General features: G+C 45.2%; 1 protein-coding gene across 1 annotated transcript in view; it reads left to right on the forward strand.

Moving 5' to 3' along the window:
- The window catches only part of LOC119449931 (ecdysone-induced protein 78C-like), a 110,000-nt gene extending 88,306 nt beyond the window's left edge, over positions 1 to 21,694 (forward strand). Inside the window, exons 4-9 of the mRNA XM_037713225.2 lie at positions 194 to 432; positions 3,317 to 3,514; positions 4,813 to 4,938; positions 5,949 to 6,054; positions 9,536 to 9,880; positions 14,783 to 21,694. Of these exons, the coding sequence (XP_037569153.1) occupies positions 194 to 432; positions 3,317 to 3,514; positions 4,813 to 4,938; positions 5,949 to 6,054; positions 9,536 to 9,867 (1,001 nt within the window). The 3' untranslated portion in view covers positions 9,868 to 9,880; positions 14,783 to 21,694. The remainder of the gene's footprint in view (positions 1 to 193; positions 433 to 3,316; positions 3,515 to 4,812; positions 4,939 to 5,948; positions 6,055 to 9,535; positions 9,881 to 14,782) is intronic.
- Positions 21,695 to 21,986: the final 292 nt, after the last annotated feature.

Genomic DNA, 21,986 nt, shown 5'->3' on the forward strand with positions numbered 1-21,986 from the left:
TAGATTTCTGTAGAACTTATTTGCCATACTTTTATTAATCTGCCTCAGTATCTTATTAATTTGTCATCTCTTCTAAAATATGCTTAATGCTCGCCATCTGAAAATGGGTCAGGTGATCTCCACCGATGGTCGGCAGAATGTGTGGCCATGGCTTTTTGAAGGGCATGCTGTGACAATGAGGTGCTGTATGCAGCGGTGCGGTACGGGCGAGTGCCCAAGCGTTCCCGAGAGCGGGGTGGCTCTTCAGGCCTCTCGGGCGAGGAGGGCCTCTCACTGGGCAGCCCCGGGGAGGCTGACCAGTGTGCACGGGACCTCGAAAGCCAGCAACTCGCCATGTACGACATCATCCTGACCATCTCCCAGGCGCACCACGCCCACTGCGCCTACACGGAGGAGAAGACACGCGCCCTTGTGCGCCGGCCAGCGATCTTCGTGAGTGTGCATAAGCATGAGCCTGGTATGGGTTGCTTGTAGCCAGACTGTCTGTAACTAGGTAGTCAACAATGAATTGTGCAAGAGTTCAAAGCTGTGCTAGTTGGTTTTCATTCGGTGTGGGGAACAGTACAGATGACGGAACACAGGATATGCAGGGCACAGTGCATCTCTCCTGCTTATATATCTCTTGGCCCAATGTCTGTGCTTTTTGCCAGGTTAAGTCAGCCATGAATAAGATTTGGAGCTGCAGTGACACCAGAAAGCAGTAGCTGTAAGAGCAGCATATGAGCATTTCAGTCATGGTTTCTTTCTTCATAATTGCAGCCTCCTTGGTTGCTGTTGCTATTATCGTGCTAAAAATTGCAGCTTTGAAGCTTATACTTAACATAGCCTTATATAATTAGTAACGCTGGAGCAAAGTTAGCATAAGTAATTGTCACACTATTTCTTGCCCTGATTTCTTTTTGTCGAGTTGTTCCTGCGAGTCATCGCACAGCAGCTAACTTACACAAACATCCCTTTAAAGTGCTTTCTGTTGCTACTGACAGCTCTGTACCGACATTTTCGGCAACCAATTGCAGCATTATGTACAAAGGTCTTGGTGATGGACAAGGCGAACCCTGATTGGGTCCTCACCTCTGGAAAATGTGCTTGTGCATGTCATGTCTCGTACTGTCACACTAAATGTTTCTGTTTTGATGCGATAGCATTATGAGAATCATTCAAGGGTGCATGGTGTTGTGAGTTAGCCACAAAAACAGCTGGGATGGAGGGTGAGGTGCGTAGAGGTAAAGAGGGAAACATTTGGAGATAAGAGAAGCAAGGCACTGATGAGGAAGAGGAGGACGTAGGCGATTACATTGGTTCCACATGAGAGAACCACTGCAGTGTTTGACCCCGTGCATAATCCTCTTTGCTCGCTGATTTGCATTGGGTGCAGCGCCAACTGCTTCGTCCTTTAGGCTTTGTAGATTGAGCTGGGTGCGCTGCTGAAGGCATCACTCTCATTGTCCGCTATATAAGGCGGCATTCGCAGCATGGATTGCATCATTCGCCAAGTTACCTCGCGAGAAAAGGGGCCGTGTCAAAAGAGGAGGTGGCCACTACTGCTATAGAGAGATGGCGTTGTCAGGCCAAAGCAGTGCGGTAACATGAGACCAGTGTAGTACACGTTCCTCTAAAACAGGAATGTAAGCTCGTTCCTTCCTAATATTGAAACAAGTTCCCGTTACAAGTTCCTTTAATGTGAAAGGAACATGTTCCAGTTACACTTCGACCATTGGAACACATTGTTACATTAACGTTACATTTGATGTTTTAATTAAAATATATTGTCAGATAATCCTGAGGCGAAATAAAATTAGCTACTTAAAACTCGCATCGAACTACGTATATTATACAAATTTGAGCATCGCTGGCAGCAGATTATCTGGAGATAAAAAGAATCTAAAGAAATGCTCCTAGACAAATTTTTTCAGGAAGCACCGGACATACTCCAGACATAAGTCTAACTGCAACTTTGGTGCTCGTCTATTACAAATGCAACACATGTCTGGAGCACTTTCCACTATGGTATTCAAATGCACAGTCAGGATACTGCGCTTTAGATGTGCAAACAAAAAGTTACTCACATGCACCAATATAATTAAATTTCTTGCACAAGGAACAGCATCGAAAGAAACAATACATAGGCGTTTAATGAATGCTGATTCAATATTGCAGTACGAGTGGTGAAAAAAAAAATGTCCGGAATACGTATTCGCAACTTAGTAAAGTCTATTGTTTGAACTCAGCAAGAGTTGGATCTCGATGTTGGTGTCCACCAGACGAACCCGTTTTTTCGCCAGCACTTCATTGGCAATGTTGATGAGCCGTTCCACCGAAGCACTTGAGGGTACTGCCATGTTGTGCTTGAGGAAAAGTTGGTTCAGTCCCTTGAAGTTCTTCATCTGCGACAGCTGGTAGTCGACTAGTACCAGCAAGTACCGCAACAGCTCATCCTGTGCCTCGGTTAGAAGGGTTTGGTGCCCTTGAGGATGTGAGGAATGGAAATTTTCCATCCGAAGTCCCTCAAGTTTCGCTGCAATCCTGACGTCATGGTTCCTCTGCGGCAGGCTGGCATGCGGGCATGGAGGAAAGAAACTACAGGAGGGAGTTTCAGAGAAGCCTAATGATAAAAAAAATAAAACGGAGAACTCGCAAAAGAAATGCCCCGTAATTATGTGACAGGCAAGCGGTAGTTCTTTGCGCCTCACGCGGTCGCCCGTCCGCCCTGCATGATGTGCTGAGCACGTGCATGCGTCTGTTCAATGCCGTGGAACGTTTACAGAAAGAACGCCGTTCCCTCTGCCGTTCCTTCGTAAACCTAACGAGTTACCGTTACACCTCCACCGGCCCTTAACGGAACGGTGGCGTTCCTCCATTCCTCCCAAAAGGAACTAGTTCCAGGAACGCCGTTCCTTGGAACGACGTTTCGTACAACACTGCATGAGACTAACAAAATGGCCAATCAAAACACAGCTCATCTGAAAGTAACTCAGTGGTCAAAGGTGTTTCGTTTGTAAAAGGCAGTGAGCACAGAAGAATGCAAATTGTCAGGCCAAAGCAGATGCTGAGAGGGAGCAGCATCAATGGAAGACGTCAGGACAGCACAGAAAGGTTGATTCAATGCAAATGTCTTGATGAATGATATAATCCTACAAATGCTATTGCATTACATCTCTTTCTCATGTTATGCGGTGTCCAGAAATTTTTTTCGTTTACTAACACTGTGAAGTGGTTTGTGAATTTGTTGTATAGAGAGTATGCTGTTGACCTGTTCTTGCATATGTGATGTGGACAAGAGAAGGGGGGGTGTTTGTGTCGTGTGCGGGGGATGCAGAGCCTGGAAGAGGTTGGGGGCAGTGGCGAGGGCCCAGGCAGTGCGCCGCAGCCGGACAGCCCCGAGCAGAGCAAACTGGGCCTATGGCAGCAGTTTGCCACCCTGGTGACCCCCTCGGTCCAGAGGGTGGTCGAATTCGCCAAGCGGGTGCCAGGATTCCTTGATCTCGTCCAAGACGACCAGCTCATTCTCATCAAGGTACCAACGACGACCTTCCCAGTTGCACTTGAGCACTGTCAAAAATGCCCCTTTGTGACGGGTAACTACATGCTAAAGGCCAGAAAATGTACCCTTTTCCAACGTTGCTCACAGTTCTTATTTGTATGTCATAATATCCTAAGTCATCAGCATTCCTTTGAGACCTCTTCCACCTCTATTTTCTTGCAAAATATCAATTCCATCGCACACACACCATCCATCTTCTCACCGTCCGCCACACACGGTTCCTACCGTCTTGTCCTGCGACTCTACACGGTTGCCAACAGTCTCGTGCCTGCGACTCTACACGTTCAGTTCAGTGAATCAGAAGAAGATTTTGGTGCCGGGAATGAGTATATTTCGTGTTCAGATGGTCAGCAACCGTTCTCTGGTGAGAGCACTTTAGAAGAAAGCGACACTAAGAACCCTACTGACCTGCAGTGCAAATCCTGGCCTCCACACAGGAGAGTGCTTCGAGTGCTTACCACAACAGTGCTGAAGTACCATTGAGAGCCTCAGGAATAAACTAATTTTCTGAAATAATTGACTTAACATGCGTTTGTTTACCTGAGTGCTTTTTCTCCGTGGTGTCTAAATGTGCGAAATGGCTCCTGACTGGAACAACCACAAATTGGATAAATACACATGGACTGCAAAGGCTATCAAACTCAACATTTAGATTTTTTATTGCTGTTTTCATTTTGTATTTATTTTTAATATGCTATGACTGGATATTATGCTGTTCTTGTGTACTTCAAGAACTGTAAAACCAGTTATTTTTTGCGTGCCCTTAATATGTATGATTTGAAAATGTTCGATGTGAAAATTTTGCCGACTGCATCTAGCGGGTTTACCCTCTAAAATGTGGCACATTCAATGTACTTGTTTGCGCAAGCTTGCGTTATGCCAGAAACAAGACTGTGTGAAAAAGAAAATATTGTGCACACAGGCATGCTAATTGATCTTGGGCAGGCAAGCCAATTCATCCTTTGGACAAGAAAGAGAGAGAGAGGTCATGTATGAAGAACACGGGTGACTGAAGTACCTCAATGAAGGCTACACAGACTGCGCTCTTTCCAAAAGGCAAAAATGGTAAAAAAAATGCAAAGGAGCTTTTGTGGCCCAAGTAAACCATATGGCACAAGCCCAAAATCTCGAAGCTTAGTAGCCGCAAATATGCCCAACGTTCCCAGTTCGCAAACAGTTGAGGTTACGAAATTCTAGGGTTTTACAGCATGGCGCTGACAATTTGTTGTGTTCAGTTCTGTTCACCTGACAAGGTTGTGTGATCCTTGCAGGCCGGCTTCTTTGAAGTGTGGCTGGTGCATGTATCTCGAGGAGTGCTGGTTGGTCTCCCACACGACACGCTCACCTTCAGTGATGGCACCTACCTCATTCGGCAGCAGCTCGAGCTTATGTTTGATGTAAGTACACTCCCACTGCTACCGGACCATTTGCCAGATCTGCGTAGCTGTAGTTTATACATTTTAGCTTGCTTTACGATTTTACTAATGTTGCATCAAGTTTTGCGAAAGCATAATTGCGTAGTGTTTCAAAGCTGCTCTGCTGCATTGCGTAGTGTTTCAAAGTTTACTGTTGCATGTGTGCTGTGTCAGAAGTTAAATCATCATTATAAAGCATGGTGGCCAACAAATGTGTGCACTCAGAGCAAACTTATATGCTTTCTATTCCCCCACGCCCCTGGACCCTTCGTTGTGCCCACAGGATTTTTCCGAATTTTAACGTTAACAGGTTGGCATGTGTGCACTAAGACGACTTATGTTGCAGCTCATTTAGATTTTGTACATAGCTCAGCGAGAGGTCCTTAGGAAAACGCAAGTCTCGAAGGGACTCAATCATATAAAGGTACATAGAAGGAAGCCAGAGAAGCATAGAGGAAATAAATTGTTATGTTTAATTGAATTGTAAAAGTAATAAGCTAAAGAGAAATTAAAGTCTACCATAAGTGAGAGTTGAAACCACATCTTGAGCATTACGCATACCATGCTTCATCAGTGAAGCTGCCATGGCGCCATCCTCCGGCCAACTTTCTTTAGTGTTTGTGCATATGTATATGTGCAAGGTCAGCCCCACAAGTGTAAGCCATTGCCACTTACCGCCAAGGCGGTGAATGGGGAATATCCATTTTTTAACCGCAGCCGTCACATAGTATGTGAGCTCATTTACTACAGGACTTGATCTTGGGGATGTGAGGATTGTATCGAGTGCTTTGTGCACAATGCATATGGAGTTGCTGTGCAATTACTCGGAATGCTAAAGCAGAGGCTGGGGAATCAACAAAGTAATAAATTTGTCGTTGGAAGTAATTAAGATGAGTTAAGTCAGACATTTTTAGCAAACATTTTGCTGTGATCTGAAGTGGCCCTGCTTGTGCACGTTGATTCCTGAAGTGCCTTTCTCATTTGTCTTGCAGCACGACTTTGTATCAGCAATGTTCAACTTCTTTGTGGCTTTCAACAACCTTCAGCTGAATGACACGGAGATTGGCCTCTTCTCAGCCGTTGTGCTACTCACAAATGGTAAGCTACAGGACGACCAATCTGTTTTGCTCTATTTTTGTCTAAACTTATTGCTTTGTGGGAATTCGTTGCAAGAAAGAGAGCGGTGTGATCCCATCTGTCATTGCTTCAGAGTGATCTGGAAAAATATGTTGACGACCTTCTAGATCGGCTCCACTTTATTGTGTCCACATGCGAAGGAAAAGAAACCTTATTGACAGCCAAGAGTCCCATGGCTTGCAGTAATTGTGCCTAAGTACTGTCACTGGCCAATAATTTGAACTCAACGGAGGACCACCTAAATGTTTGAATAATCCAGAGTTAGAAATATCAGATTTGCCAGAAGATACGCTGCATTATTCCAGAAGTGCCATACTCGTTTGATTACTTTCAGAGCAACTTTCACTTTTACATGATTTTTCGTGACTAGCATAAATGCTGATTCTCTACAAGCAACAGCAATCTTGGCACAGTGCTGAGCACACTGTCTCATCACAGTGCCAGGAATGCTGTCGCTCATCAAAGTGTTCTAGTGACATGAAATATCACAAAAGTGAAAGGGTCTTTGCAAGTGATCGTCCGAGAAGTGACGTTTGTCAACACGTTGCTGCTCAGACATATGCTACAGATAGATGAAAGTATAGTAATGGGTGCACTGAATCTTCATTGCCTGACAACACAACAGAAGTTGTGTTGCGATAGAGAAGTGATCGTAGGTTTCTTTGCACCAATCATTGTCCGACACTTCCCTCACTTAATCACCACCCTTGTCGGCACAGACATCGTGGGGGAAATGGCTCCACCTGAAACAGCTTGGCGAAAGCTGCCTGGGACCACGTCACTACTATTTAACATGTAAAGGAACAAATGCTGGATGCACAAAACCACAGGCGGAACTTGCATGACGAACCATGCAGCTTTTACAACTAGCAGCTTGGCTTGGCTTGTCCTGTGGTTTGGGCATGGTCGGTGATTACTGGATCAACTAATCTTTCCCTAGTTTCAGTTTCGAGAAGGCGCCGGCGATGTGTAAAAACCAAAATATAGTATAGACCACTTATAACGTAACCGCTTATAGTGCAGGACTGGATATAGTGCGGTCTTTTCAGACTCCCATTAATTTTCCCATAACACTCCATGTAAATTTTCCCATAACACTCCATGTATACACGTATCGCTTATAGTGCAGTTGCGGGAAACGAAATACCGGTTACAGTGCGGCTGTCTGGGAGTACAGAAGTCAGCGGCGACGGCAAACGCTCCCCTCAAACGGGCGTCTCAAGGAGTGCTCGAGGAAGAAAGAGAGATGAAGTGGAGGAGAAGGGCACGTAGTGCGAACGAACAGCCAGTGAGACTGAAACCAGAATCTTGAGTGCGAGTCGTGAAATATCACGGCGCGCATAGCGAGCGAGCACCACGAAACTGCGAACGCCGGCCAACGCTTGCTTCACGATAACAGCAGTAAACGTAACTTCAGGGAGCGGGCGGCGCCGGCACATCACGGCGAAGGGCGTATGCGGACAGGACACCGTGGAATGTGAGGGAGGAGGGCAGCAGAGAAGCGGATTTCGTCTCGGCAACTCCGCCGCGTCGGTGGCTCCCCTCGCCCTCCCTCGTAGCTCCCTCACTTTCGACTGTCACCGTGCGCGCCTGCCGCCGCTCCAGCCGGCCCGGCGCCAGCTCCCCGAAGTTTCGTTTTCTACCGTTATCGGGAAGCGGGCGTTTGCCGGCATGGGCAGTTTCGTTCGCCGGCCTGGGACAGCGTCGCTGCGTGCAAGGTCAACACGTGACTAGAAAGTAGAGGAAGCATAAAGGAGAAAGAAGGGTTCACTTTCATTTTCTACACATGGCTACGGTAGCGTGGCTGAGACGTCGGCACGTACACGCATGTTCCGGCGCAACGCAGAATCGGCGACCTTGCCATTTGAGAGAGGGTGAAATTTCCGCCGTGTTTTTTACTTTCTTTCTTTCTTTCTTTCTTTTTTGTTTCGTTCGCGCGCAACATTGAGGGGTCTCTCTTTTGCACCCTTTTACTCTATGGCGGTGCCGGAGCAATGCCGGTCGGAGGCGCCGCCGCGTGATTTGGTTCGAATTAACGAGATTCGACTGTAAATCGAATGCAAACGTTCTAGCTGCATTCCTCGACTGTCGCATACGCGTGGCGGCTCGGGTGCACATGTTTTGCATATGTGCGGGCCTTGAAAATTGTTGCTTTGGTTATAGTGCGGATATTCGCGACTCCGGCGACTTACGTTATAAGCGGTCTACACTGTATTGCTATTTCTGCTCGACTCAGGCAAAATTAGCATGTAGTGGTGCTGTAAGGGGTCCGAAATTTCAATCATCGTAATATGATAACTCTGTGGGGCCAGTGGCGGTGCCGCAAAGCTGTACGAATTATCGGTCGGCAACTATAGAGCTTTTTGCAATATTTTGCACATGGTACTAGTATTTTCCTGTGATCTATTCGCTTCCCTTCATGCCATCATTATCGCCAAACATTTGTTAGAGCAGGCTTAGACAATGCCTAATAGACTACAAGTGCAGAACAGCCATTTCTCCTGTCCTTACAAACACGATATATACCACATAGCTGGTATTCGTTGCAGAGCAGTCAGCTGGAGCATAAAGAAATGTCGATAGAAAAATCAGTTCTCCAGTAGCCATCCTTTAGACGTGAGGGGGCACTGCAGCACTTTCTGAACATAGTAAGAAAATGTTCGCTCTCCAAAGGCATTGCTGCCATGAATATGCGAGTCAAATATTATTCCGCTGCATGAGACCTACAATCTTGCTTAACACGTTCACTGCGACATGGGTCAACGGAGAGGAAAAATTCTTGTCATTTCTGATTTGACGCATTGTGGGGCCATCTCTCTGCACTTAGAGGAACTTTCAAAGGGGCACAATTCCCTGGCGACTCATTCATGGGTCATCATGCACAGTACTCGGGACTTAAAGAAAGTTTAGCCGCAGAGAAAGTGTTGAAAGATTAGCTTCAAGGCCTCATCTACTATGTCCTGCCTATGGCATCAGCGCATGGATGCCATCCATTGGACAACTTGTTTATGACCACCCTCCCTCCCCATGAGAAGGAACGTGGAAACCAAGTATTGCACTCTCTATATATTCATTATTGGGTCCTTTAACAAAATTCTGGGGGAATGTATTCATCGAAAGGCATCACACCCGCTCCACTGTGTTTTCAGTTTTGAAGAAAAGGTGTTGCAGTGGCCCAGAAGCTAGTGGGGGTAATGTCATGTACACATATCAAAGTTTGAGGAATATGTTCACTTGTTTTCATCATTTCAAAATCCACTTCAGTTAAGTTGCTGTTTTTCACCATTTGCTATTGAATTGTCATTGTTGTGAAACTTTGAGACCTTTTAAACAATTGCACAATGGGTGCCTATGTCACATTTCGCTAGGTAGTGTGATAAGCAAGTTGAAAGAAAGTGCCCAAGAGGATTGAGTGTGCTATCCTCGCCTCTTGTGTGTGCAGAGCGCAGCGGGCTGTACGACAGCAAGGCCATCGACATGGGCCAGAGTCGGCTGTGTGAGGCGCTGCGGCTGCAGGCGGGCCGCAACCACCCGGGGGACCCGGGGCTTCCCGGGCGGGCATTGGCCTTGCTGGGGCCCCTCCGTGCCCTGGGGCTGGCACACGCCCGGCACCTGGCTTGGCTGCGCCCGCACTGGCATGCCTTGCGCCTGCCCCCACTCTTTGCGGAGATCTTTGACATCCCCGCTGCACAGCCCCAGACGCCACAGCAGCAGCAGCCGCAGCAACAGCAGGCAACAGAGGACGCCGCTGTGGCAGGAACAGCTGCTTCTTGAAGGCTGCTCTCAGGTGCGCCTTCCCCTGTCATTGGTGCTTGCGTTAGGGACTCTTTTCCAAGCAATGCTTTGCTCGCATTGCTTCAAACTCTCGTGGACCATGAGTTGGTGCTTGAATTACAGTGTAGGCTGCAAATAACAAGTCGCTGCAGTTCCAAACCTCTACACTATAACTGGTGCTGCACTATAACCAAAAACGTCAGTTTAAATGTTTGTACACCTGCTACGTAAACAAAGTGAGCTTATGTATGTGGCATTGAAACATGAAAATCAGACGTTTGCATCCTATTTATTTTGCTGATGGCTCTGCGTGTTTCGCTTATAGTGATGTGGCTTTGACAATGAGCATTTCCACCAAGCAGAAATCTGTACTCTGCAGTGGCAGTACTGTCATCCTGCAGAGACTGATTTGTGGGAGGCAAGAATGCTTGTTGGCAGAAAAACCACCATGTGGTTCGAAATTGTGTCTAGTGTAGTTCGAATAGTTAGATTTGCGTAAAACATTAAAACAAAAGCCAGAAGTTCACAAGTCTAAACAAAAATAATTCAAAGGGATCCTTTGCAAAGATGGAAACAGTATCAGCTCAAGAAACAGTTTGTTTTCCCAAGTTCTGTTATTCAGATATTTTCATGAAAAACTCAAGTTCATCAAAATTTAGCAGTACAGAAAATTTGTTGGCAGACATTTTCTGAGTTTTTGTTATTTAATCTACTCAAAATTTCGCCAGTACAGTAGAACCTCATTGATAAGCTGTGTAAAAAAAAAACGCACCAAAAAATGTACTGCCCAAAAAAATGTACAATCTGAAGCCACTAAAAATTCAGCAGAGTCAACTATAATTGACATGTTCGTAATGCGAACCGTTGCACAAATTGCTGCAGCACGAGACGCAGCAAGAATCGTTGATTTGCATCGGGCTGGTTGGGCCCGAGCAGCCTGATGCACACGCTTTGTCGTTTTAAGACGGTGATGAAAAACCAAAACGAAATCTAGCTGGTGGGCATTGCCAGAATACAATGCCACAGTGCCGCCAGAGCGAAACCTGGAGCTCACTTCGTGTCTCCTGCAGCAGAGAACGGTGGCACATGGGTTTATTGCCTATTAGAAGGGCACTGTGCTTCCGACAGCACCACGACACATACGGTGTGTAACAGATAGGCGAATATGCTTATTGCAATGCAGTTGGCGGCGATAGCTGTTCTTGGAACGTACTACAGTAAAGGGTCGTTACAAGAGACAGTCAGTTATAAGAGACATTTAAAAAGGGTTTGGTTGGTTTTCCTATTTGTGCCATGTTAACAACATCGCATACAAGAGACTAGTTACAAGAGACACTCGGTTACTAAGGGCAACTTGTTTAGGTCCCTAGAGTAAATTCTTCGCTATGTATTTTGAAGAGACACAACCCAAACACGCTCATGCAACGCGGTCAGCATTGTACCAACCGGTATGCGCTGCAATTTTTATTCCCTTGGCTCGATTCTGTTCCGTTCTGCAGCGGGATGTCATTCCTTGCATGGTTGCGACTACAAATTGCACCGAACATTCTGTTATTATGCTTTCATAATCGCTGTCACGTTCCCACACCGACTCTGCGACAGAGTCAGTGTGAGAGTTTGAGTTGGATTTCCGTTGCAGCGTCAGTCACGCCAATTTTGGGCTGTCCAGAGAGCCCACGATGCGGCGCTGGAGCTTAGTCTCCCCGTCCCGACGTGGATGCGGCCCGCGGCTTCGTCGCCTCCCTGAGAGGGGGCAACAGAGCTTCTCAGGACCTTCATTAAAGTTCTTTGTCTGTCTGTCTGTCTGCGGCGCTGGTCGCTTTGTATTACGATAGGCGGACTCTGGAGCCATCGCATGTTTCCACGAGACAGTTCTGTTCTAATTGTCGGGAACCGAACAGTGCCGAGCGGACGCGGGCAGACGTGCGATCGGCCCAGTTATCTTGCTGTGAATCTTTGCCATGTTGGGACTTTGCATCTTGATCTTCGCTCACTTTCTGCTTCGTGCTGCTATCGCTCCGTCTGCAGTTCGCATCCCCCCACTCACCCCCCCCCCCCCTTCTCCGCTCGTGCACTTAGTGAAACTGAATTGTATTGTGAGCAACAAGAAGGCTTGCCAAGTGAAGTGCTTTACCTCGTAGAAGGCTACAGCGCGGAACCGATGAAGATGAAGACAGGAAAGGCACACAAAAAAAAGACACAGCGCTGACTTTCAACAATAATGATATACAACCTTCTACGATGTACAACCAACAAGCCCAACTGGTTACTCTGCTTTACCTCCAGGAGTTTGGAAGGAAAGCAATAAAATCTGCAGTCACTAAAAAACAAACTACTATGTTAAGCCATTCTGAGCAGTTTCCTGTAGATGTATTTAAACACACTTTGACGCTGGTGTATAATAAAGTGACTCCTCCGACTCCTCAGTATTTTTAGAATGTTTGGCTACAAGCGACATGTTTCCCGGGTCCCTTGAGTGTCTCTTGTAGCGAGGTTTTACTTTAACAGTAAAAAAGAAGAGTAACTGTATTGGTTCATTTTTGGCTTTCTTGATTGCAAACGTTGGTGCCGGGAAATTGTATGAAATGGGATCGTATCAACAAGGTTCTACTGTATATCTGGACGTGCTCTCGCACTAACAGTGCAACGGAAAGGCTCCAGGCACGTCTTTGTGAGGTCAAGTGGAAATGAGAAGACGCAGGTCACCATAAGTCCTGCACCGCAGACGGTCGCAAGCTTCTACCATACGTGCTGTTCAAACTGAAGACTCTGTCAAAAGAGGACAAGTTTCCAAAAAAGGTTGGCATTCTCTGTCAAGAAAAACGGTGGATGGACAAAGCACTAGTGCTTGACTGGATAAAGACTGTATGGTGTCCGTGGCCCGGAGCACTGCTGGAACTCCCATCACTACTTGTCCTGGATGCTTTTCACTGTCAGCTGGCTGATTCAGTGAAGTGACTGCTATGCAGTTTCAGCACCGAGCTCGTCGTCATTTTGGGAGGGATGACATGAAAGTTGAAAATGATTGATGTGTGCACAAATAAACCATAAAGAAAAAAAAAAGACCCCATCAAGCGTTACTATATGCAGTGGCTGAAATAGGGAGAGCCAGAAGGGTGACTCCAGCCAGACAGCTAAAACGGGCCTCTTTAGTGATGCTCTGCTCGTTGATTGCTCAGATTTGGGCCTGCATTCCTGAGGAGCTCGTCCGTCGCGTGTTCATGAAATGCTCGATATCAAACAATCTTCTTAGCACTGAAGACGAGTTTCTGTGACTGAAGCAGGGATTCCAAGGCATGACGATGACTAAATAGTGAAGTGCAATAGATGACTATGACTAAAAAGCTAAGTGCATTAGACGATGGCTAAAGAGAGAAGTCCATTGGTAATAAATGCTGTCAGTGACCGTTTTCTTCGGACTGTATGCAGATGAAAACTTTTTTCCGTTCTTGCTGTCTGCAAATTATATCTCTGACTATATGCAGGTCTAAGCTATACGCGGGTTTTTACGGTATATTCATTTGTTCAGAATACTGTAAAAAATTTTAAATATTCACACAAGCTTCGTACTGTATTTACTCGCGTAATGATCACACCCTGAACTTGCTGCCGTGAAGTAGGAGAAACACTGTATGATTTGGCATCTGATATGGCGTCCGGCGGCTACGATTCTGTCGGACACCGTATTGAACGCCGAATCGTACCGTGTGTCTCCTACTTTTATTGCGATCGCAATTATATGGACACTCCAGCCGCATTTTTGCCAATGCCGCCGTCGATTGTGACACAATCTCCCGCATTCAAGGGAGGAAAGAGGAAAACAAGGAGTAAACACGCCGTATTCCGTCGCGCGCATGGCGCTTGGGGGGAGGGATGTGCATTGCGCGGCCGCGCGCGCCGTATCTTGAAAGCGATCTGCGCCAGTGGCCGAGTCTAGGTGCGACGGCTTATACCTTTGTGCATGCTCTGTTCTCGCGGCTCAGTTTGTGTTGAAGCAATACACAGCATGAAGCTCACTTCACTCGCTGTTGCTGCCGTGCTTCTTCACGCCGGCGTTTTGACTGTGAGAGTCCGCGGTCTTCGAGTGTGATGTGTTCATGTTTGCCTGTGTGCGCTGACACCATGCTTCTTTTACATAGAAAAAGTTTGCAAGTTTATACGGCCGATAAAACTACTATCCTTACTTCGTATAGCTGTCTATGCATTTGCTATCGTAATCGATGGTTCGGCGAAACTGCGACTTTTTTAGAGGTGGCCGCGGCAAATAATTGCTGAAAATTTTACCCTGCCTAATGAACAACCTTGCACATATTTTTTGGGAAATAACGTGCATTCAGTATGCAAGTAAATACAGCAAACGGGAGTCTGAAAAAGTCACATATGAATATTGTTTCTGGCACTAAGTTTGAAACAACATTGCGAGGTTACTTGGTTATTTATTGAACTTTGCCTTTATTTCAAGTGCCGCTATGAAATCATGACTCTTTATTGCCTGCTGTGCCCGTTAGGCTAATTTCATGCAGCAGGCATAAAAAGTGGCCGCGTGTGACTTGGACTCACTGGAAGCACCACACACACAACCTCAGAGGCCTCATTGCACATGGCCGATTTCTCTAGCATTCCAAGTGATGGCACTAATTGTGGATCTAGAGGGCCCTGTTGGCAATGGAAACAGATCACATGTGACTTGGTCCTTGAGCAACTGATCCAGTAACCTAAAGTGTCAGTTTGAACTGTGAGCTAAGAGGGGGACACCAAGCACTTGCTGCAAAATCGCTGTTTCTTTACGTCACCGGTATTTTCCGGAAAGGGCTTCAGTGCTGAATTTTCGTTATGGCCACCGTATCTTTAGGTGTAACTTTTTCATGTGCTCATCAGAGCTTTCTTGTAACAGTATGTGTTCTGCTCATTGCAGGTAGCCCATCTCCACAGCGCCATTGGTCCTCACCAATGTTTTGAGTGGTGTGAATCTGGACAGATCCCGTGAGGCATCAGCAGACTCCTGCAAGAATCTCATTGTGGGACCTTTTCTGTCCATCATCAGTAATTTATTTCTTCATGCGGTGGCCATGGCACAAATGATGAGCCCGCAACATTTTCGCGCCGCCTCAAACTGTGCTGTCCTGTGGACCTTCCTGGAACGATTGCCTTTCATGGACATCTCATAGGCATTCCTGTTCTGGGGCAGACCACATGGGTGTGATGGCATGGAAATGCTATGGCTGTTCTGTGTTTTTACGAGTAGATAAATGGTATGTGGGCAAAAACACAAGGCAAAGTCTGTGTTAACAACCACGATGAGGGAAGGTTTGCTAAGTAAGTCTTGGGTATAGGGAGTCCTATGATGCTAGCTCCCGCAATAGAGTGTCAACACATAGCTGCACAGGACACCACAGTAGAATGAACATACTCACCTTGACGCTAGTGTTCGATAAAGTCGGCACATGACAGTCCCGGTTGTACAGATCTTGCCCAAGGTTCAGAGATTACTAAGTCCACTGCAGCATCTTACGGGAAAGCTTGAAGATGGCCTAGTCGGTGCACCATCATTCTAGATTGCACTGTAAAATGTGCGAGATAGCTAAACTCAATCAGTGAGAACAACTACGGTGAAAACAGACAGGCTGTTCTTGTTAGGTAGAGTTTTATGACTGGCCTGCCTTCCTTTATGTGTCCTTGTTGGGTGCATTCATTGAGGTCTGCTTGTGAGAAAGAGTAGTATCAGCTTTAAGTGTGTACTTCAAATATAAAAAGCAAGGTGATCGGTGTTCGTTCTAACTGTGCTTGTAATGTATATAGTGTACAGTGTTTTAGGCAGCATCAGCTCTCCATATTATTTGACTGTTCATACGCATAGCTCCTCTATCGTCCATGAATTTAAGTCTCTTGTCACGCAAAATGTAGTAGGTTATGTTTATTTATAGCCCCAGTTAGGCTTGCACGATCAGCACTGTGAAGTTGGCAAGTAAGTTTTCTTACAGTAGCCGACAAATTTTTATGCACTCTTTTTCAAAATTTTCTGAACCAATTTATGGGGGGAAAAGCTGCACATAGGGTAAATATGGTTATCATTCATTGTGAGCTGCTATTCCCACTTTGAAATTTCATCAAGGTCAGCAGTAAGTCGCCATTTTTGGCAGGAGATATGCGTCTTTTGCACGTCTAGCACCAAGACTAGTATAGCAGCCATCGGAATAAGGTATGTGCGTGCTGTCCAGTCAAGTTCGAATTAGCTGGCGAGGACAATTTCAGGATCAAAATAACGAAAGTTTCAGCCCGTAGAAAATTATGGGTGCCTGACGGAGCTGTTGGACGAGATCAAATTAACCGACAAATAGCAGTTTTGCCCATAATGCGAAGCGGTAACGTGACAGCTGGCACAATATTATGTGCAGCAAGTCGTGCACTGTTCTTTCTAGCATCAGTTGGAGTAAGCATTTGCAGATATGCAAATTTATGTAGCTGACAGAGTGTAATTTAATAAAATTATTCTTCCATCAAATAGTTTTATAGACTGCTCAGTTTCTCAGCAATCTGAGATTCCCAGTCTAATGAAATTGGTCAGCATCTTTAGTATTTGGCAAAAGATTATATGGTAGCTCTTGCAGCTTCACTGATAAGTGTATTGCGTGTATTTTTATGTAGCTATAATAGGTTAGTCTGATGTTGTGTGTATCGAATAACCGGAGCGACTGATGGCATCTGTAAAATAGGGCGTACACGTTCGTGAACATTATTCATGTTTTACATTCTTAGCCTCCTCGTTTCTTTTGTTTAATTTATGTCTTAATGTTGCATGGTTGCATTCAAGCTGGATCATATGTGAACAAAGCAGATCACCATCTACTCTCAACATGTGCACCAGTTCACCACCAGCATTACGTGCACATTTTGTGCTTGTTTCTCTCCATAGAACCTATGCATGACATCATTTTCTACACATCATGGTCATTGAAGCACGTCAGCAACATCAGTTTGATAGTAGTGCAGTCATCAGTCTGTTATGAACCTGTTCCACTTCACTGCCAATAAGTCTTCAAAAGGCCTTTCCAGGTTCAGCTGATGGCTAGGCAATTCTCTGTTTGACTTATAAACTGTTACATATGTAGAGGTGTTATTTTGATGCAAAAGGAGAACAGCATTTCAAATAGGTAGTGATTGTAGCAGCTACACTGTGAATCGCACCTGCAACATCTCGGTTGTAAATGTCATGTAGGAATAACTTTTAAGTAGTTTCAGAAACCCGTGTGCAAGCCTTGCGAATTGGAGAGAGGAAGGGAGAGAGGTGATTTTGCTATCTACACTCAGAATATTTATACAACAAAGCAGTACGAGACAGGTCACAAGCATACTCACTATGCTGTAACAGCCGTTAAAAATGAAAATATATAGGCATTTTTATTTTCTCTTGTTTTCAAAGATGCAGATGCACAGGAGCGTACTTTATTGTGCAAATGCTTTTCTGTACACCTTTGTGCACAAGGGGGCTGTTCCGTCTTGAAAGGTGCTTGCTTTGCCGTTTTTCCCCGAGTGGTGCTTTCTCTCGTCTTTTCTTCCGTCTGTCTGCCCCAGAACAGGATGCTAGTGCTTGCCGCATCATGGTGTGCCAGTGTTCAGACTACTGCTGTGTTCTCCAGAGTGTCCAGTGTCGCTGCTGAATATGCATTTTCGGAGGCACCTGTGGTCCAGAGCAGTGCGCCACCTTTTGAATTGTGCAGAGGAGGCCATCTGTTTTCTCACGCACGCACATGCAAATGCGATGCTTGCTGGGAACACCTACTAGCTGCCTCTTCTCGGGCTCTGCAAGTGAGTGTGGCACTCAACAGGGCAACCATTTCTGCCGCCACTGTCCCACCAGGAGCTGGGCTCAAGTAATGGTGGTGGCAGAGGCTGGCGACATCTTTGACAACTACGACGATGACGTCCTTCCTCATTTGGTGTCATGTGGAGACTTGCCCCATTTGTTGATGAGTGTGTGTGTGTGGTGCATGCGTGAAGTTGTGGTTCACTGCCAAGGTCTTGCCCAGCCTTCATTCTAATGCATACTACAGTTGCTCACTGTTCTTGTGGTTCCTTGTTACCCGAGCCAGATTGATCGCAACCATTATTGCCCTCTTCAAACTCATCGTCGTAATCTGCTGTAGGTTGTTGATTGGTGACGTAAGTCGGGGTGCAAGATGCTAGCTGCCCAATACGTGTAGCTTTGGCACAAAGCCTGGTAAAAGTGGGTCGGCTTGTACATTGAGGTGTACACCCTTCTTGTGTTTTAACAATGTCACGGAAACATTGACTAGCAAGCAAGTCTGTGCATAGCAGAACAGCAGAATTGATGAGCCTTATCACTGTGGAAATTCTTGTCTTTCAATTTGTATGATTTCTTATCCATTGGCAAAGTACCAAGTATCCAACCGCAACAATAATGGCTGTCAGGTAGCATGCAAGCCCTGAAAAATGGCAAAAGGAATGGAAAGTGGAGTTGCTTCTGGACATGGCTCCATTACAAGCTATATATGCTAGACTATTGTTGCTTTTATAAACATTTATTGACTTTCTGAAACATTGATCATTTCGTGCCATTTGGATGTGGCTGTGGCACCTGCATTGAGCCCCTATTCTTTTCTTACTTGCTTGAAATACACTGATAAAAAGGGGGAAAAACATACTTTAAAATAAACAGAACAATCCACGGACATGAAAAATTCGTTAGACTGGTTAGTTATGTTGCACCTGTTCACTACTACTCATTCCCTCTAACAATGGTGCAAGAAGTTTGCTGCACATAATTGCAAGAAGTTTGTTGCAGCTCTTCCTTACAATGGCTAAATGATCCTTGTGCCACCCTAGATTTACAAGTATGCATTAACTTGCCTACTTTTAAACAGCACTGCCATGCCGACTTGCGTAGCGATCAGTGCTCAAACGACATTGTTAAAAGGCTTTGAAAGATGTGCACCAACATTGGTGTGCGAGCTACCTTCTGTGAAAGTGTGAACTCATTATATGCACTGTCTACCAATGTTCACTTTGCCAGCCACAGTTTGTCTTGCGTGGCACCACATATGCATGGGCAGCTAAGAGTTGTGTTGGTTGGTGGCACAACATTCCAGTGGCTTAAATAATTTGTGAATTACAATACTGCCAGACGAATTTGTGGCCTTATTTTCCGCATGAGCTTTTGCGTACTTGGAGCTACAGCACTTTTTCATCTATGGCAACGTAGCTGTAATCCTCTTTTTTTTTTTTTCATGAATTGTTCGTACCCGAGTGCAGTTCACCCGGTGCTTATAGCAGTACTTCATATGCCTGCAGAAAAAGCATGACATTTCCTCTGGAGTTCTTGCGTTCCTTTTGTTCTGTCATGGAGTTTATGTGTAAATGCTCAAGTTACTACGAGTGGAAGCTTTTGTAGCCGCTTGATATGCCACAGTCACTGGCAGTAACCATTTTCTATATTCATGCTGGTGTATGTGTATTAGATACGAGGATATAGTCTTTTGACCCAGCAGTGAAAGTGATTTTATAGATGCTGTTTTGAAGTCACTGTTTGAATGTGTTGGTGGCAAGTGTGGAGGCAGTCATGCCGTACAAGATTGATAACATCTTCATTAAGGTTGTTGGGCGGGCATTGGTTTTTCACTCACAAATTAGCCTTTGCACATATTGCTATGTAATCATGCAATCCACATAACAATCAAAATTAAAAAGTTCCTTTTTTTTCCTTCTTTTTTGTAGTCCGTTGACAGTTCGGTGGTCGGCATCCCTAAACACGATCTTGTACATTACGAGATATCCCTGTGAATCAAACTTTATACACTTGAGGTAAAGTAAGAGCAGATTTTTTGTTCATAGCACAATTCTGCACTTTGTATTGCACTAGTTGTACAGAGCCTAAAAAGTGAATGTTGATTGCCCGCTGGGAACGTGCTTTTGCAACGTGCTTCAAATGCATCCATTGGAAGCTTAAAGCATAAGAGTACGTTATCCTGTCGTTAACTTTTCCTTGTGCGGCTCCCAGTGCAGTAGTTTTGTACATATTTAGTGTTTTACACTTCAGCTAGGGCAGGTTTTATGCTGTAAAAAAAAAAAGTGTAGTAAGCGACAGCTTTTAGGATATCATTGTTTTATTTTTTACTTTGAACCTTAACTTCTGCATACTGTACCACAGACAAATCTGACTTCTTGGATGCGGTGACCATCTTGCAAAGCTGTAGGTAGCTGTTGTTCGTCACCTTGAGTGTGTTGCTGTAATTTTCAAGGGTCTGTACCTGTTTCGTCCAGAGGCGTGATTGTTGGTTGAGAGCCCTTCCACGTGTTAGAGCACTGTTAATACTTGAATGTTTGTTCTTTATATTAAAAAACAAAACAAAAACAGACTTGCCCATATTGTGGAGGCGAGTGGTGCAGGTGATGTGTTATACATGAGCAGTCAAGTGAGCAGTATGTCTTGCTTGTCTCATAACCATTGCAAGTGTACTTGTTGTTCTGTGTATAGTTTAGGGCTTTTATTTTTCCCCCTACTTGGCCCACACTTTTTTTCTCTGTTTTGAGCAGGCATCCCAACACAGCTCAGGTGAAATCTGCACCAATGCAAAGCATTTAGAATCTCGTTCAGGCAGCTTGGTAGGAAAGTGATTCGCAGCACAAGGCATGCTCAGTGCTGACATCACAAAAAAAAAAAAAATGCAAACGAGGTGCAGAAGGAATAGATACATGCTCGGCGCTTGGCTGTGGCACAAGTACTCCACTTGCTACAAGGCCTGGCTGATCCATAAGTTATAACGAATTGCCCACATGTAAACTCCAGTTAATTACTTTACTATAGGTGCCTGTAAAGAACCCCAGATTGTCAAAATTATTTTAAAATCTACTGCAGCGTCTCTCATAGCCGAAATTTTCCTTTAGGTCAATCCTTTGAATCAGTTAGTCACTCTAGTAAGCTTACAGATAATGCTTGCATAAAAATGGCTTTCCAAATGTACATCCAAGGGCGCAGTTTTATAACTTCAACTGTTACGTATCAGAGAGGCAAGCCAACTTTAAGGCATCCGACAGAGCAGGTCATCTCAAGTCCATAAAATTTCGTTGATTGAAGGTATGTCTGGGCCATAGTAATAGTACTTGATGTGAACGGAACAGGCTGCTGCTCTATTCAGATGCTGAGCATGCTCTATTGCTTGTGCCTTGTCTCAAGTTTATCTTTCGCCAAGCCAACGCCTGTGGTACTACCGCAGTGCCACTCCTTTGCTTAGTTTCTCTTGACCAAGTTGACAAGTCCCAGCTGGTGATCATGCTCACATTCCTTTGACCCTTCTTTAAAAAGCTTCGTACAGTCTGTGAAATACATTGTATGTAGAAGTTGCTTGGTCTATGTACTATGAGCCTGTGCTGACTTTGCAGCGCAATGGTGTTTCGAGGTGTAGGCAGCCATCTGTTGATTGGTGAATTGACGGTTTTCTTTTCAGGTTGCTTTAGTGGCAGCTGAGTCACCATATCTCATCCTTCTTGGCCAGTGGCAGTTATGCAAGCTGCTGGCCAATGGGGCTCTCTTAAGATGTGCAAGACTGGCACATTTTCCATGTCTGTGCAGTGTATTTCAAGCTTTTTTTTTTTTCTTTAGTTTGTTCTACACCCCAACCGGTGAGTAGGCACCAGTGAAAAGACATACAGTGGCACAACCCAAAACATTATCACTGCCAGAATCATTCTACTGGGAATGTGGCACAATACATTTTGCTCACCTCCTTGTCTTTGTTTTCATTGTGGAAACAGTGTCAACAGGTTCTCTGTACTAGTTGTTACAAAATAAAGGAATGTCTATTCAACCCTGTCCACAAAGTGTTGTGGTTGTGCATCGCAAAGCTTGTGCATAGCAACTCGCACTGAAATTTTGAATGCGAGAATCTGCCTTTTGAATGAATTGAATTATGGGGTTTTACGTGCCAAAACCACGATTTGATTATGAGGCACGCCGTAATGGGAGACTCTGGAAGATTTCGACCACCTGGGGTTCTTTAACATGCACCTAAATCTAAGTATACGGGTGTTTTTGCATTTCGCAATCTGCCTTTTCCACGAGAACTTGTGACCCCTGTTGTTTTATCAACAGCACTTCATAGACA

The sequence above is a fragment of the Dermacentor silvarum genome, chromosome 4, assembly GCF_013339745.2.
Source record: "Dermacentor silvarum isolate Dsil-2018 chromosome 4, BIME_Dsil_1.4, whole genome shotgun sequence".
Lineage (NCBI taxonomy): Eukaryota > Metazoa > Arthropoda > Arachnida > Ixodida > Ixodidae > Dermacentor > Dermacentor silvarum.